The sequence below is a fragment of the Lagopus leucura genome, unplaced genomic scaffold (assembly GCF_019238085.1).
Source record: "Lagopus leucura isolate 7727_CA_CO unplaced genomic scaffold, USGS_WTPT01 Super-Scaffold_100157, whole genome shotgun sequence".
In the NCBI taxonomy this organism is placed as follows: domain Eukaryota; kingdom Metazoa; phylum Chordata; class Aves; order Galliformes; family Phasianidae; genus Lagopus; species Lagopus leucura.
Window position 1 is genome coordinate 40,256,039 of NW_024962334.1, and position 16,959 is coordinate 40,272,997.

At 39.9% G+C, this 16,959-nt stretch overlaps 1 protein-coding gene across 1 annotated transcript in view; it reads left to right on the forward strand.

Moving 5' to 3' along the window:
• Positions 1-2,545: 2,545 nt before the first annotated feature.
• ADARB2 (adenosine deaminase RNA specific B2 (inactive)) overlaps positions 2,546-16,959 on the forward strand; it is a 292,193-nt gene continuing 277,779 nt past the window's right edge. Inside the window, exon 1 of the mRNA XM_042888886.1 lies at positions 2,546-2,645. Coding sequence (XP_042744820.1) covers positions 2,546-2,645 — 100 coding nt within the window. The remainder of the gene's footprint in view (positions 2,646-16,959) is intronic.

A 16,959-nucleotide genomic window follows, 5' to 3' on the forward strand; every position in this document is an offset into this window, starting at 1 on the left:
TGAGCAGAATAGAATAGAAATTTCCTAGAATAGAAAGCATTTCATGAAATTGTTAGTACTGAGAGATAGCTTCTGAGAATTGGTAAACTATCACAATTTTCAGGTTGGTTTGGTAGCATGCCTTATCTAGGGACTGGCAATGCCATCTAGAAAGTCTATCTTCTTATATTTCTGATTTCCTGTTCCAGTCATTTTGAGAGTATAATTATATGTTATCAGAAAGAAAAACTTCAGAAAGAATTTAAAGAATTTGTTGAGCTGGAAGCCATCCCTAAGGATAGGTAAACGTTCTGGGATGCTCATTTTGTTCCTAATTGGGCCTTGCTTCTTATTTAGATTCCTAATGTATAAAGCACAGGTTTGTACTGAAGCATAGAAAGCTCTGTTGACTAAATCTGGTTCCTAAACTGAGTGACTTAATTTGCAGACCAGAGAAGAGTTTGATAGCAGTTGAACATGCGACTGAGTTTTGCTACTTCTCATGCAAATGCAACTTTTTTGCTACATTAATAGATGAGAGTCAGCTATGGTCAGAGGAACAGAAATGAGAAGGAAAAGGAGAGAGTGGGTGGTTAAAGGCTGAACACTCAAGCGAAAAATAAAAGTAATAATAAAATAGTGATTTTCTCTCATTTCCTGCACGCATGTATTTTTCCTGACATAAATAGAAGCTTTCAAAGAGATGTTTACTTAAGCTATGGATCAAAAGTTTGACCCTTTTGGGTGATGTGCATGTTGTGAAAAACTACAGCCCGTAACTTGTAAAAGCCGTGCATTTAAAAACCTACTTCCATGTAGGGCTTCCTGAATTACAACTGACATCAGCAGCAACACTGCTGGTTGTTGGAACAAATTCTAAGGCTCTCTTAACTTAGCTGATAAGGCATAGGGACCATTTCTTTTTTGTGCTTTGTGCTGTGCCGCATAGCTAAAACTGAGGTTACTTGGGGCATACATGGGAAAAAAAAAGCAGAACCACTCCTTGGAGGATCCAAGAGGTGACACCATTTAGGTATGAGTGCATTATCCAAATTCTTGGCCAACCGAGCACTTTTAGAGACGATTGTGGAAATATTTTTGTTTATCTGTGAAATCTGTGTAACATGTAGCTCTGCTTAATCCAAAAACAACAAAGGACTAAAACAGCCAAACACAGAGGGTTTCTAATAGCTGGGAGAGTTGCAGTGGAAGTGCTTAGCAGCAGGAGCTGGGTAACCTACATTCCAACAAGAGGAAGTTTTAGATTAAAGGAGTTCTGATAAACAGGGTTTTACTGTGCTTCTCCAGCCGACTACAAATAGAGTCAGCACTAATGATGACATTAATTATTTAGCATAGTTTTTTTTTTTCTTGATATTCTTCTGTTTTCCATTCACTGCCTGTGAATCCAGATACATATTTTTAACTTAGATAATAACTAAGGAGGGAAAAACGCAGAAGCAGTAAGTCCCCTATAACTTAAAGCAGTATTTTATCTGTTGCATATGCTTGCTTTTCCTAATGAATGTGTAATGCTTTGTAGTCAAGCTTTTTAGAGGAATGCTGTTGTCATCTTTCCTCCCCATAAAAGCCCCTCTGCTCCCGACACATTAATTGCGCAGTTGTCTAAATGAGGCACTGCAGAGCGTTAATGTATCAGTCTGAGTGACAACAGACCCTTCTTTTCACAGAGCTTTTGCCCTTGACTGTGAGTGTAGCGGAGCACGTACCTTACAAACAAGTGGAGATTCAAGAGAAATCGCTACACTTAGCCTTCCGCGTAAGGCTTGCGGATCAGGGATCTTTCGACAGTAACTCATACTCTTTCCCTGGAAAAAATAAGCAGCGCAATTAGCGAACTAGTTAATAAGTGCTTGGTTGAGGAAGACGGCAGCAGCATTTCTGTGCTGCTGGAAGCAGTGTTCGGTGTCCACATGGTGTAAAGAGAGAAAGAAAAAAAGAGAGAGAGAGAGAGAAAGAAAGAAAAAAGAAAGAAAGGGGGGCTTGCAACCCTGTTTGCAGCATCTCTCCTCGCCTGCCGCCCCTCAGGGTTTCCCCGCATCGGGCGGCAGGACGCTGCCGTTTCCGCGGGGCCGCTCCGCGCGGCTCTCTGCCGGGAGTCGAGCACAGCCGGCAGCCCGTGGGGAGCGGAGTTTGGGGGCGAGGGCTGGCGGAGCTGATGTCAGAGCAGGGCGGCGGGAGCGATTGGGCTGCAGGAGACTTTGCAGCAGCAAATCCGCCCCCCCTATTCCCCCCCACCCCCCACCCCGCTCCGCTCCGCACCCCCTCCCTCACTCCTCGCGCTCTTCCTTCAAAGCGGCCGGGGCCGAGAAAGTCGCAGAGGTACCAAAAGTGGGCGCGGGGCCGGAGGAGCCGCGGCGGCCGCTCCCGCCCCCGAGCACCGCACGGCCGGGCCCGGCCCGTCGGGGCGGAGGCGCGACCCCACGCCGGGCAGCGCCGAGCGAGCGGCCCTCCCCTGCGCGCTATAAAAGCCGCCTCCAGAAAGAGAGGAAAGTCGGCGGGAGAAGAGCATCGCGGCGCGGTGCCGTTGCTCTCAGGTACGGGCATGACATCCGTCCTCGGCGGCAGCAGGGCGTCGGGAGGGCCGAGCGGGCAGCTGAAATGCAAGTCCAAGAGGAGGAGGAGGAGGAGATCGAAGAGGAAAGGTAAGAGGAATTTTGTTTCTTTTTCTTTTTCCCTTGATTTCCCTTCCCGCCCCCGCCTCCCTCTGCCCGTCTCCAGCCCGCACGTTGCCGCACGCTCCGGCTGCTCCTGCTTTTCTCGACTCTGGATGGCGCCCGCCGGCACCGGCCTCGACGGCCGCGCAGGGGCGACGATGCTTTCCTGTCCCGCGGGGCGAAACGGGGACCAGAGAGACCGCCGATCCCCCCGCCCTGTTGGCTCCCCTCCTCTCTTTGTTCGGGGCGGCGGCGGCGGTGCTGGCGAGGCGGAACTGTCCCGGGTGCTTTTCCCTGGCTCCCCGGAGTCCGGCCGCGTCCCGCGGTGTCCCCGTGCCACCAGGCAGGACATGCCCGTGTGGAGCACGAAGCGGTGCGCAGCCTCTCGGCTGCAGGTGGTGACCCCAAAGCTCTCTTTTTTTTTTTTTTTTTTTTTTTCTTTTTTTGGCGAGAAGGTCCGCCAAGTTTAGCTATTTTTGGTACTGTTCCGCTTCCCCCAGTGAAATACCTTTGCTAGGGAAGTACTAATTGTCATGAGCAAGAAAAGTAAAGCTACAGGATGTCACCGCAAAGGGAATATGCCCTAGATAAAAGCTCATCTGAAGGCTGTCCTGTTTTTTCCTGTAGAGAGGATGACACACAACTCCCTGAGTTTTGATGTTTTGCCTGAAAAAGTCAAAGTTAGCAGACAGTGAACACTACGGTAAAATGAATGGATACAAGAAACAATGCCAGTTGCAACGCATTAGGGCACAGCGATGCTAACTTCAAGTATTTATCTGAGCAGTAAATATCCCCCAACCTGTCATTTTCTAGACCTCTAGACACTAGAGGTTGACACAAGTTTCAGCTTGTCATATGAAGCTGATACTTTGGCTATATTATTTCTTCTTCTGATTCTAGAAATTGTAATTTATAGAGCACATTAGCTAACAGTCTTTTAATTATTGACTTGTGTTAAAGCCAACAATCATGTTTCTGGATAACTTTTTAGAAATGTCGAAGAAGGTTTTGTGTGGTAACAAGTGAAAATGGGTCAGATGCAGAATTCCAGACTCTATTGTACAACTGCCACTATTTCAACTTTCACTTTGAACTCTATTTTCATAACCATACTAACAAACAGTGACCTGAGCACAAGCGAGAACAGCACACCTGCAGAAGCATTAATGCTTCTGGTATGTGTGTAGTCTTGATTTGCTGCTTCTCATCTTTAGTGTGCTGTAACATCCAGTGCTAAAGTGTGTTTTACGCTGTTTCAAAGCAAATATTAAAATAAGAAGCAAAGAGAGAGCACCCACACTCTGTGCCTTTAAATCTGCTTGTACGTAAGTTGCTCTCTGCAGGCTTTGTTATGTTTGTAGATGTTTGAGAAAAACAACTTTTGGGGGATTTACAAACTTAGCCTAACTACCCTTTGCTTGGCCAAGAGAAAAATGTGGCCAATTATGCATGCAGTGGAGAAAAGGTGCTTTGTTACGACAGAAAATCATGTGTCAATTTTCTTTCTAAGAAACAGACATAAATGAAAGTCTTTTAGTAACACTTTTGCTGCTTTGTTTATTGCCCTGTTTTGCCAAGATAAAGTGGAAGTTGAATGTAAAAAAAAAAAAAAAAAAAACAAACCAAAACCAAAAAAAAGCCCTACACAAAACAAATGAAAATCTTGCTAAATAATAACCCGGTAAATGACAGCTATTTGCAGAACACATAGCTGGATGCTAATGGCATTCTAGAAAGTATTTTTCTGACCAGTGTCATTGAGAACGTGCACATGAAGAGTTTGTCTTTTTGTTCCTTCAAACACACTGTTGTAACCACTCTACAACCAGGTAGTTACTATACTTGCTATTGGGAGAAATGCATGTGTTCGTGTTATTTTATTTTTCTTTTGTATATAACCGCTGTATATAATCTTAAAACAAACAAAAAGAAAATACACATTCCTGCGAATTTATGCTGGCAAAATTCCTCTAACTTGTGGCATGTCCAGTAAAAAACCTATTGGTTTTGATTATTGTGAAATCTTATTTATTTATCATATATTCCTATGCCTTTTTCTGATTGTATCTTGTGCAAAGGTGTTGTTTAACAACTAGCTCTCCTGGAAGTTCATCAAGAAAATGTTTATTAGGCTCACAAATTACTACATCTTCACAAGAATTAATATGGTCTGCACTAATCTGCAGTTCTGATTATTTAATAGATTGTATGAAAAATCCTTTTATAAAGTTGCAACTAAAGCACTTGCCCTTAACAGTTCTCCAGTACCTATTTTGTTAGACACACAGATACCTCTGGACACATGCATACAAAAATTGGTTCTTATTTTATGTTTAAATGGAGCAGTATCAGGGTAAGGAAATGAAATTATCTCTCACACCCCCACTCCTCAAGGAGGTGAGCTCTACAGATTATTTATACAATTTGATGTATTTTATCAGGCACATTATATAAAATTTGTACTTAAAAACAAACGGAGACAATGTCTTTCAGTACATCTAAGAATGCATAGCAGTAGAAGTAAATATTATTCTCTATTTAATGCATTTTTCCTCTTCTATTTTACTTTCTATGGTTTTACTCATGTTTCTGTCCTCGGTGTGAATTATAAGTCCGTTTTTCTGTTTTTGCAATTTCCTTCATTCTCTGTATACCTGGATGCTCTCCTTTAGGAGTTTCTTGGGGGCAGAAAGCAAGTTCAGGCAAGGAGAACAAACAACATTCTTTGAATAGCTAAGTGTCTTTGTGTATTTATGATTTAAAAAAAAAAAAAAAAAAAAAAAAAAACACCCAAAACAATAGAACCCATGTGCTGTGCTGGGAAAGACAGAGAGAGAATTTCCATATATGCAAATTGAGAATTGAAGACACTGAGTGAGATTCCAGTATACAAAGACATAGCCTAGTAATTAATTTTCATGCACCTAATTTTTAGGTATATAAAATCTAGCAAATTATTGAGTATAAATATCTTGCCTTGAAGCATTAACATTAAATGTCCACTGGATATCACATTCCAAGCATATATTTGCCCAGAAATTCCATTCAGTTTTACACTGCTTGCAGAAAGTATGTTAACAACACTCAAACGGTTGGATATTCACAGCTTTTGTTAAATTACTGGGCATATGGGAGGGGATATTTTATCATTAAAAAATAAATATTTAACTCTGAGTGGGAAATTTCTTAATTTCTCAAAGACCTAATGAAAAATAAATGCAGCTGATTGCCAAAATATCCGCAGGCTAATTTCGTGCAAAAGTGGAAATGGATATTTTATTCTCTCTTTATTTTTTTCTTTTCGTTTTGATATATGTGTATAAAATGACCAGAAGTTAAAAAACTCCAACTAATGAGTTAATGAAATCCATTTGAAATATTAGATCTGTAGAGAAAATTGTTGGATATGTGGGTTCTTGTGGTGTTTTCTCCAAGGTTTTGAAGCATGGCAGAGTATTGGCAGAATTCAATGCAGCGGCCTCCGCACGCCCTGTGCAAATTTGAAAAGCAAGCTTGCTTTCTGAGATAAATGGTTAAAAGTAGACCAAACAAAAGCAGAGTTGCCATTCACTGATAACACTAAAAAGGCACAGTTTGGCAGCTTCCCTTAACTTCTTAGAAATCAACACAGAGAAACTAAATATGAAATTGGTGACTGAGGATATGTCACTTCTTAGTTATTTTCCAGCGTAAAACAACAAGTAAGCCACCTCATTTGCAATACCTTTTTATAGAGCTAGCAATTAAAGTTAATTATAGAGAATGAGAGGGAATCGAGTATCCATGATGTGATGGAAAGGTTTGTCAGGGGTTGTTTTTGATAAAATGTGATATGAGATAAAAATTGACAGAATAAACTAAGAAAGGGCAGCAAGAACACGAGAGAGACAAAACGATTGTGAAACAAAATTTCATGAAAAATTAATGAAATAGAAAGAGTGTGCTGAGGACAGAGGGAGGAAACCAGCTTGGTTCTTCATCATCCTGCAATGCCAAAGTAATAAATGAGAGTGTTTCATCTCGGCGAGGTTCAGGGACACAACTCTTTCCCCACAACAGGATTGTGTCGTGCCTCAAGATGTGTTCCGCTTATCTCATTCCCTGGCAGCTTGAGAGGAAGGGACTGAATTTAGTGATAAAATTAAATTGATTAAACCTTTATCCATCATCTAATTTGGTACCTTTCTTTTTTCTTTTCTTTTTTACTATTACTTCCAGTTTCTAGTGATCCGTGTAATGACAGCAATTTGAGATAGCATCAAGGACATTAGCTACAATGACTGAACTTAGATTTAGAATAAAAATATGGGATTCATGAGTCCATACCTAAATAGCAGACAATTAGGTTATAGTGCAGCTGTATCTTCCTAGCAACAGCACATAAGTGTGAGAACAATAAAATGGTGCATTTTACTTTAAGACAGAGCAAAATATTTCGACTTTACCTCCAAGAGTAAATTATGTAAGCAGAAAAAGCAGTAACACAAATGTTGACCAGATCATAAATGAACAGCCACAATTATAGCCATTTTTGCCCTTTTGAACACAGGAATTTAGTCAGAGGTTTTGCTTTCTTCAGTAATGATTCACAGACACTGAAAGGTGGGGATAGTGTATATAGTGTTGGAAATTGCCTTAACATGCTTTAAAATTTTGTAGCTTCTCTGTGATTTAGATAGTGAAATTCTCCTATTCGGTGATTCTTTACAGCTTTGCTTACAAATTCCTGTTTAAGAGATATTAACAGAGTTCTGAAAATACTTAATGGCAGCCCTTTATGAAGTGCTAGCCTACAAATGGAAAACCCCGCACTAAAAATTAAAGGTCACATGAAATTGCCTTGTGAAATATCAGAGGTACCAAAGGTCCGTGGAAACATTTTCTTAGGTTCTTTCAATTCTCTTCAGGTTAGCGAGTTGCATTAAGAAGGCAAGCATTAGAATATCTGTCTGATCTCCATTAATTGTACTACTTTTGAATTACTGCTGTCCAATATTGCCTTGGTTTTGCAAGTAGTAATGAACCTGAATTGATTCCTGTGTTCACTGCTAACTATCTCTACAACCTTTCAGGCAGTTTAGCTTTTTTTCCCATGTAAACTATTAGTTATCCAGACAAAAAAGCTGATATGCATCAGTAGATAGATTATTCTCAAGGCATTTGTGATGAACTTGACATTTATTTGTGTGTAAAACTGCCTGGTTTGCCTGCAAATCATGTAAGTTCTAGCAGGGCTTGCATTTCTTCTCTGACTTTTGTTTCCTGGTGCATGAATTTTAAACGAAGCAGTCAACCCAGAGGTGTTCTAACAGCATGTTGTGTTATGTAATATATTACAAAGACCACTTTGTTAACTGGTAGAAACAGCTTGTCAGCTCATACTAATAGGCAGCCCTCCCTGAGTCATAAAGTAACCAAATTTAATGCCTGAACAGAAAGCATTTAAATGGGCAGTGTTATCATTGTTGTTCAGTTGGTCTCAAATTTCTTGCTTCTTAAAATGGATTTGAAATATGAAGCGTATTTTGGGGCTCTGAGTTAACAACACCTGTTCGAGATGAAGGACTGGTCGTTGCTGTGGATGGTTTGTGGAAATCTCTGCTAACCAAAGTGTGGTAATGAGGGAAGTGCAGAGCAGGGCCGGGTGCGTGAAGAGCAGTGTGGCTAATATTGAGGATGTTATGGTGTCATTAGCAAATGAAAGGTATGTTCTTGCAGAGTGCTTTCTGCTTCATCTGGCTGTTCTGGCTCAAAAATGTATACTAGAAACATTGAGGATTCAGAGGCATATGGCAAAGGGATTAGAGATGTGTAAAACTTAAGCAGAAGAAAATTGATGAGATTTATATTGTTTACTTTGGAGATAAACATAAGAAGGAATACAGCAAAAAAACATATTATTGAAAGAAAGATTACAAAGAAAGTAAGCTGGCTACTCTGATTTATTCCCGATTTATTTATTTACAAAGATAAAAGCCTTTAAGGAAGCTGAATTTCAGCACATTTCAAAGGAGAGAAGGACTTCCTTCTGAGACAGCACGTAGGTGGCCTGTGGGACTCAATGCTTCCAGGTATGAAAAAACAAAACTTACATATGTGTAAGGAGAGGAGGCACTTGATTAGTTCAGTTGAGAATAAAGATAAAAAGTTTGCTGCTCACTTCAGTGAATGCAGGTTTGGGCTTTATTTTGGATGTACCAGGAAGGATTTGTTAGTTTGTTTTTTAGTATGAGTTATGAATCCTCTCTTTCAGGAAGCTATCTGGCATGGATTAAAGGGAAAGGTGGTTTGTAGGTGGTTTAGTCCTCAGATCACTACTGGGCTGGCACTGAGCGGCCGCCTTTGTGCCTTCTGACACTGTGGAGCACTGCTGGAGGGAAGGAGATGTATTTTCTTGCTTTTCCTGATGACTCGTTCAGTCCTTGCCCTTTCTGTTACCACTCATTTCCCTATATGTAAAGACAGACCAAAATTCCCAATCTCCTTGATGCCGTGGACAGTTTAGAAGGGTGAAAAATAGTAATATCACTCCCTTCTTCTTATTCCCTTGGAAAAAGGAACAAAGAAGTGGGATACTGACAATAAGCCGTGCAACCACACGATGATTTGTTAAGCAGAAGAAAGCTAGAAAGCCTGTTACTGATGTGACTGTGAGTGCACTGCTGCGAGATGAATGCTGTGCACTGGAGATGGCTCCCACAGACAGGGGTTGTCTTTGTGCCGGTGTGGGATGGAGCTGTACCAACCATCACAACCCATGGTGCAGCCATGCCACTTGTGAGTGCTGTGTCTGAAGTCTACCGTATGCAGCGGTGGTGCTTCACATGCATTTTGGGAAGCAGTGAGCAATAAGCAGATCTCAGTGAACTTCTTGAGATGTGGTGCTTTTCTTATTTTTTTCCCCATTTTTACATCAACCTTAGGAGGTGCTCAAATTTATTAGCAGAGTCACCTTTCTCTGCCTGCTAATGAAACATCAGCATGATGAGTCAATGCTGCTTGGAAGTATAGGGTGAAATAAGTTGTATTTAACAGACATTTTATCTCCATCTCCAAATTTACACACAACTGATTTTATGTGACTGCCTGCATCTTACCTTGTGCAATGGCTACTTGTTCCTTAAATAGCAAGGTTTAAAAAAATGATGGCCAACTCTAATAATGCTTACCTTTGTGTGAGGTCTGATGCTGCTTCCCTTGCAACCAGTAAAATTATAATTGAAAATTCTCCACACGAGTTGGGAGGCAGAACTGTGCTGCTATATATATGTGTATTTGCACTGAAATATTTCTGTACAAAATAGGGACTTTTGTGGCCTTCTCTGTCTATCTGTGTCAAAACAATGAGCATACAATTCTGTGATTCTGTGATTCTGTGATATTAAACACCATTTTCTGTTAGACAATGTATATCAAAGCCTGTGGAATCCCCCGAAAATATTTTCTTTAGGAATTTTTATATTAAGCTGAATAATTTTGTTCAGAGATGTAAAGATAAAATCCATTTCTAGCATGTGTATATTTATGCAGATCCATCCATACGTTCATGTTGTGTGAATTTGCAATTTTGAATACATAGGCATATATGTAGACATTCTTGTAAGATTTCTGTATTATCTCCATCCTTGTAATACCAGCAGTCTTACAGACAAATCACAAAGACACAGCTGCGTAACAATTACAAGATTATTATTTTTTAATTGCAAAATAAGTAAGTGAAAGAATTTTCTTACAATCCAGATTTTTCAGGATATTTCTATGTTCTATTTTTGAATATATGTCTTCTGAGTAGCTGAGTAATTCAGAATGGCAAAGACAGAAACACTTGTGCAGAAGCCTGTAGTATTCATGTCAGGAAACCTCAAATGTTCATCAAAAAAGTGGATTTGGTCTGAAAGTTGCTTTTGTGCTGATCTTTCTCCAGCTGATTTTCATGGAAAAACTGTCACGGCTGGGCACAGAAGCTACGTTGAGCTGGTGCTCTTTGTCACATCCATGCCAGCAGACATGGCATACAATGCCAGGCAAAAATGCCTATGGATCCTTCAGCAATATTTAACTTAAATTAACGTTCATTAGCTGATTTCCAGGCTGTAATCTTGCCTCCTTCATGCCAACCATGAATTGCTGTTTATGTGCTCACATGAATGGCAATTTTGGGCAGTAAGGGGCAGAGCCACAGTGGTCTGTGTTGCTTCCATTGTTGAGCAGCGCAGATAGTAATTAAATTGGAGCTCAGCTCTTGCTGCTTGTGGATGGAGGAGTTTAAAAGATGCAGTACAAAAAGAGGCAGTTCTCTGCTATCACTGACAGCAGGTTTCCTCCAGCTGCAACTGTTGCAAAGAGTATTGATTGATCTGTGTTTATCATTTATTTATGCTAAAGCATCTGATGCGCGTCTGTAAAATCTGTTATTTCTAAAATCGAGATATTTGGCTCGTTTTCAAACCACATTCACAAAAAAAAAACAAAACAGCTTTTGCAGATGTATGGCAGACGTTTGCTTTACCCAGCGCTGTGCCCAACAGGAGCACTTTTTGTGCCCTCAGCTGAAATCCATAAGCGCATTTGATGATTTTTTTTCCTTTTTTTTTTTTTTTAGAAATAAAAGTTTCACTGTGTAAACGCTTTAGATTTTGTATGCAGACAGGAAGAGGGGATGTACAGTGTTCAAACATAAATTTCAAGTATAACAATTCAAAAGCAAGAGTTACTGGGATAACTTCTACCCTGACTATAATACTTCTGTTCTGCAGGTTTGTTTTTTAAAAGAAAAATTTTTCAGTTCCTGCATGTTAAAATATGAAGAGTAAGTTGTAAGGTAGAAATAGGCAGCACAACACAAAAGTATCCCAGTTCCCACAACATGGTTAATAGGTGTCAAAGAATAAATGGGGGGAATTTAAAAAAAAAAAAAATGTTTTTGCTTAGTCTGAAATGAAACAGCCCTTGGCAGTTGAGCAGTGTGATTTGTAATAGATGCAGCTTAACAGGACACTGCTTTTTAGATTTGCCAGCACAGATACAATTTTAACCACTGCTAAATGGTTCAAGGTTAGAAACCAGAAAAAAAAGTTTTCCTGAAGGACAGTTCTTAAGTTTACTCTTTCATGATGCAAGACACATTGAATTAATTTTTGCCCTTCCCTTCAAATAACCCCAACTAACCATTGCCAGCAAGGACTCTTGTTGCCTAGAGCCACCCAAATGCACCCATCACGGCACCACATAGCTCAACATTGCCACAGTGGGACCTTGCTATGCCACAGCTCGACCCCATGCATATCCACCCCATGGGCTCTAGTGGGCAGGCAGAGCTGTCTCTGCCACCATACAACAGCAGGGTTGTTCGCTCAGCTTCTCCCTGGCTGCCCAGAGGCCTCTCTGTTTACTTCATTTTTGAATGTACTGTCTGCTTTTACTTTTTTTTTTTTTATTTTACTTTTTACTTTATTTTTAGATACAGAAATGCATGGGAACAGATTTTTCAAAATATGATCTAAATTTCATAGCTATTATTTCCACTAAAATTTTTACTTACAATGCCTACAGTATAGTTCATCAGTTTGGGATGTGCATGTCCTCCTTGGAGGACCAGGAGATTTTTTCATTAAAGCTGAGACCACTGTAGATTGACTGTAACATTTAACCATAAGATAAATCTCTGACTAAAATATAGGAGATGATTCTAAGTTTAAAAAAAAAAAAAACAAAACCAAAAGCCCTGTTTTTTGAGTCTAGAGAAGCAATTCTAAAAGTTATAACAATTTTTAGCAAATAAACAAACAAAAAACTATTTCCCAAGCAACATTATTTTAGCTTTGCCTCAAAAAACTCCAAGCCGCCATCAATGAATGCCATAAAATGAAATGAAAGCAAGAAGCAACAAATTACAAATTATTTTGGATCTTATAGAGTGCTTTTTATAAGGAGACTGTGAATTAAACACTGTAGAAAACATCCCCGTCTTTTATATTAATGATTAAAATAAGTGCAAAGGCTACAAAAAGCCACTTCCGAACTAATACTGAATGTATGCTACCCTGAAGATCCATGTGTTTATCACATTTGCACTTTCTGAATTTGATTCACTCTTTATTGGAACACCTCCACTTCTTGTCATTATCTCCTTGCGTGTATCCTCACTTTATCCATACAGATTACAGAAATGAATGTTTATGGGAAATTGGTGATTGGATCAGACTAATATCTCACAACAGGTTTCTGGGGTAGTGTGTGGCAAAATCACTTCCTCAGGCAGGCTCAGAAAAGCAGTAAAGAGTGAGTAACAAGATCTGCATACAGATATCCAGGTGCTTAAATTTTCTGTGGAATCAGAAAAGAAACAAGAAGCTGTTATTGTTTTCCTAAAATTTTTTCACATATAAAGAAGTTCCTAATACACATGACTGTTGAAACATATTATTTAAGACCTGGTCTAATTCTGTTTTAACTTATCTAAACTGATCCTTGCATTTGCTGGTCTGAATAAATGTTTCTGTGACACTGGCACATGAAGCTGCTGCCCGTGCTTTTTAGACAAAAATGGAGATAACAAAAAATCAAGGTATGGGGCTAAGATTAATTTTCTAATCACGATGGTAGCAAAAACAATGTTTGTAGGCTGTAGGGTGGAAGCAGTGGTTTGTTAATCTCAGTATTAACTCATTTGATTCTGTTGATTTGCCCCGGGCTCTATTGTGAATGTTGGTGTGGGGCAAGTACCTGCCTACAGCCCACAACAACACATGAAATTCCATCTGTCACTGCCCTGCGCTCCAGCAGGTATCCATGAGTTTATGCATTGGAGAACAGGTGCAGATTATTCACTGAAACTTGTACAGCAAAAGAGACTCATCAGCAATCACTTATGATCCTCATGGATGCCTTCCAATTCAGGACAATCTATGAGTCTATGATCACCAGCATGGTCCAGGCATAAGCATGAGGCTTGGGCATGAGATGGGACATCTTCAATATATCAGTAACCAAAATAATGGCGTGAGGGTAACAGCGAAACAGTCCCTGACCGAGTGTGGGAACCTGGAGTCTGTCAGTCCTGCCTAACAGCTTGCCTCTGCTGAATGTTGACAGTGTATTACATAATTTTCCCTGCAACAGCTTGTTTCGAAAACTTTTCCCAGTAATGTAGATTGTAGAATTTTGTTTTGACTGTGTTAGTGCATATTCATTAGATAAAAGCCTAGACAATTACTGTGATAGTTTCAATAGCAGGTGGAACATGTTTTAGGATTTGATGGGCATGGGATTTGTTGGAATAATCTCAGAGAAATTTGGAGGATTATTTTTATGATGGGGGTTTGTATGAAAAGTGAGAATGTAAGCAGATTGGAAGGTGATTTCATTATGTTTTTACATTAGTTTGCTTTTACCATTTTAAATCTAGAATAAGTTCATACTTTGAACAAATAAATGTCTCTTAGGGCAAGCATTGAACCACACAGATAAATGCTGCTAAACAACATAGCTTAAAATTTCATAAATAGTACGCAGCAGTATTTCTAAAGGGATATGATTTTATTGTGTTCATTTTCCAAAACAGTAAAAGGAACTAGGAAAAATGTTTTCTGTCTTCACTTCTACAATGATCATTGTCATCTATTATGTACATTAAGGTTATAGCTTAATTTTTGTTGAATAGGTAATAATTCAGAAAATATTGCATCAACGCTGCTTGTTGTGAATTTGCAACCAAAAGAACCATTTCCTTTTTTGTTTCCACTAGAAAAGAAAGATTGAGAGCAGAGTCAAGATGAAGAGAATAGGAGCCTGATCCTGCTTTGTCACGTGGGATTCCCTCTTTTTCAGGAGGACTGGGCTCTACTGCTTACAGGGACCTTCATTCCATGGGTGGCCATTCTCCCGTAGGTGGTCACATTGTCTTCACTGATCTCAGTGGTAATTTTTATATGGGTTAGGATCATGACAACTGGCACTGGCAGTAATACATCACTGCCAAATTAGAATTTCTAAAAGAAAGCAAGAAAGTTAAAATTGCACGTTCAGGAAAGCAATTTATTTACTTCCTACATTACAGCAACAGAATTTAACATTACAGGAGGTTTAAAAATACATTTGCATAACACAGAAGTTATCAGTCTAGACTCCCCATCTGTTGAATGCCTCGTCAGTAAGTAGCTGTAGCACTTCGGTATTTGACTTAAACATCATGTAAAAAATGATAATAATTTCTCTTCACTATTCTGCTACTAATGAAACTTCAAAGCCATGAATGCATATGTTTATATTAATTTCTATTTATATACTTAAACACAGACACTAGCACTATGCATATTAATGTGCCAATATGTGCTCCAGCATTGCGTACGTTAACTTACATGCATATTCATTTAAAGGGCTGAGCTTGATGGAAGCTTTCTCCTTAGCTTCATACAGACCTTGAATCAAACCCTTAGTTTTTAATAAATATTGGGCCAAATTTCCAGGAATTCTTTTGGTTCATAGTTACTTTTGCATTTGTTTTTTCTTAAGCATAAGTTTTGCGTACAGGTGTTCTCTGTTGACTCTGTAGTGCTTCCACACACTCTTGTCCATTCTCCTTTGTCTCTGTTGTTTTCAGTGTGCTTTAATCGTGCATTGTAATCTCCTATTCTGTTATAACTGATTAATTAGCAGCCTCTCCAATTCAGGCTCTGAATCGTTCTCTTATGCTCAGATCATTTATAACCTTAGCTGAAAAGACAAGATTGAACATCTCCCTTGCAATTCATCTCTTTGCTTTGTGTAACTACCATGATTATTGTTTATTCTTTATTATGAGTGGGTTTTTCTAAGGATGAAATGTTAACTCTCTGTTATCTTGGCTCTTAACCTGCAATTAAATCCAATCAGATAGGCTGATGGGAAATAATGGAAAGTCAGAGAATCCACCACTCATGTTTCTTCGTAGGTTTGGGAACTTCAAATGTCCATTTTTTTTTCCAAAGATTAATTTGCTACTAGAAGAATTGAATGACAAATCAATCATTTTGCAGACCTTTCATTTGCTCATAATCTCAAATTTTCTTTACAGAAATGTGGGATAGAAGCATGCATATATTTGTATGTGTGAAAAGTAAACAAATCTGACATTTTGCTTGAACATTAGGATGGAAAAATCTATGGTTTTCAGAAAATCACATCATAGGACCTGCATGTGTTCCAGTAGTCTTGGCTGCAGCAGATGCAGAGCTGGACAGCCCAGGGAAAGAGCTGTGTCCCAGGAGGATGGGCTGGGCAGAAGCTGCTGGTTCAGGTAACACACCCAAGGGGACAGAAGGCAGTGGCAACAAAGCTGAAATGCATGTCCTTAACAAAGAGAATGCAGGCTGCAGGACTTCTGGTGGCAGAGATCTGTCCTCCACAGAAGATCATATCTGAACTTCCCTCAACTCTTTGTCCAGATTTCCTTGTGAAGTTCAGTGCTCATAGCTTGTGTAGGAAGCATTTTTCTCCATTACGTTTGCCCTATGCATATTTTTTGAAGCACATGGGGTCAGGATATCAAGAGATTGAAGGGGCATCAAATACCCATTCACAATTATCTATTTCAAGCAGGAAACCATGAGAGCACAACATGAAGGAATAGTGGAGGAGAAATTTTACTGAGACTGTTTTTCAGGACAGACAGAATAGTGAAGGATAAAATATTTCTTTGCACCCCCAACTTCTGTCCCAGTCACCCTGTCAAGCACCAGCTAGCAACACAAAGATTTATTTCTCTAGAAGGAACTGGCTGTCTCCAGGTGTCACAGAATTTATGCAGCAATTGCTTGTTTACTTTTTACTGCAGTTAGTGCCCATGTGGAGTTCTCTGCCCCCATGGTGCCCTTCTGGACTACTCCGTCCAGGTTTGGGGCCCCCAATACAGGAAAGAGCTGTTGGTGCAGGTCCAGAGGAGGGCCACGAAGATGATTAGAGGTCTGGAGCATCTCTCCTATGAAGACAGGCTGAGGGAGCGGCTTGTTCAGCCTGGAGAAGAGAAGGCTGAGAGAAGATCTCATTACAACCTTTCAGTATTTAAAAATGGATTATAAACAAGAAAGGAATCGACTTTTTACTCTGGTAGATAGTGATAGGACAAGGGGGAATGGTTTTAAGCTCAAGGAGGGAAGGTTTAGGTTAGATGTCAGGAGGAAGATCTTCACAGGCAGAGTGGTGAGGGCTGGCACGGGCTGCCCAGCCAGGCTGTGGATGCCCCATCTCTGGAGGTATTCAAGACCCAGTTGGATGGAGCCCTGGGCAACCTGGTCTAAGTACCAGATCTGGAGGTTGACGG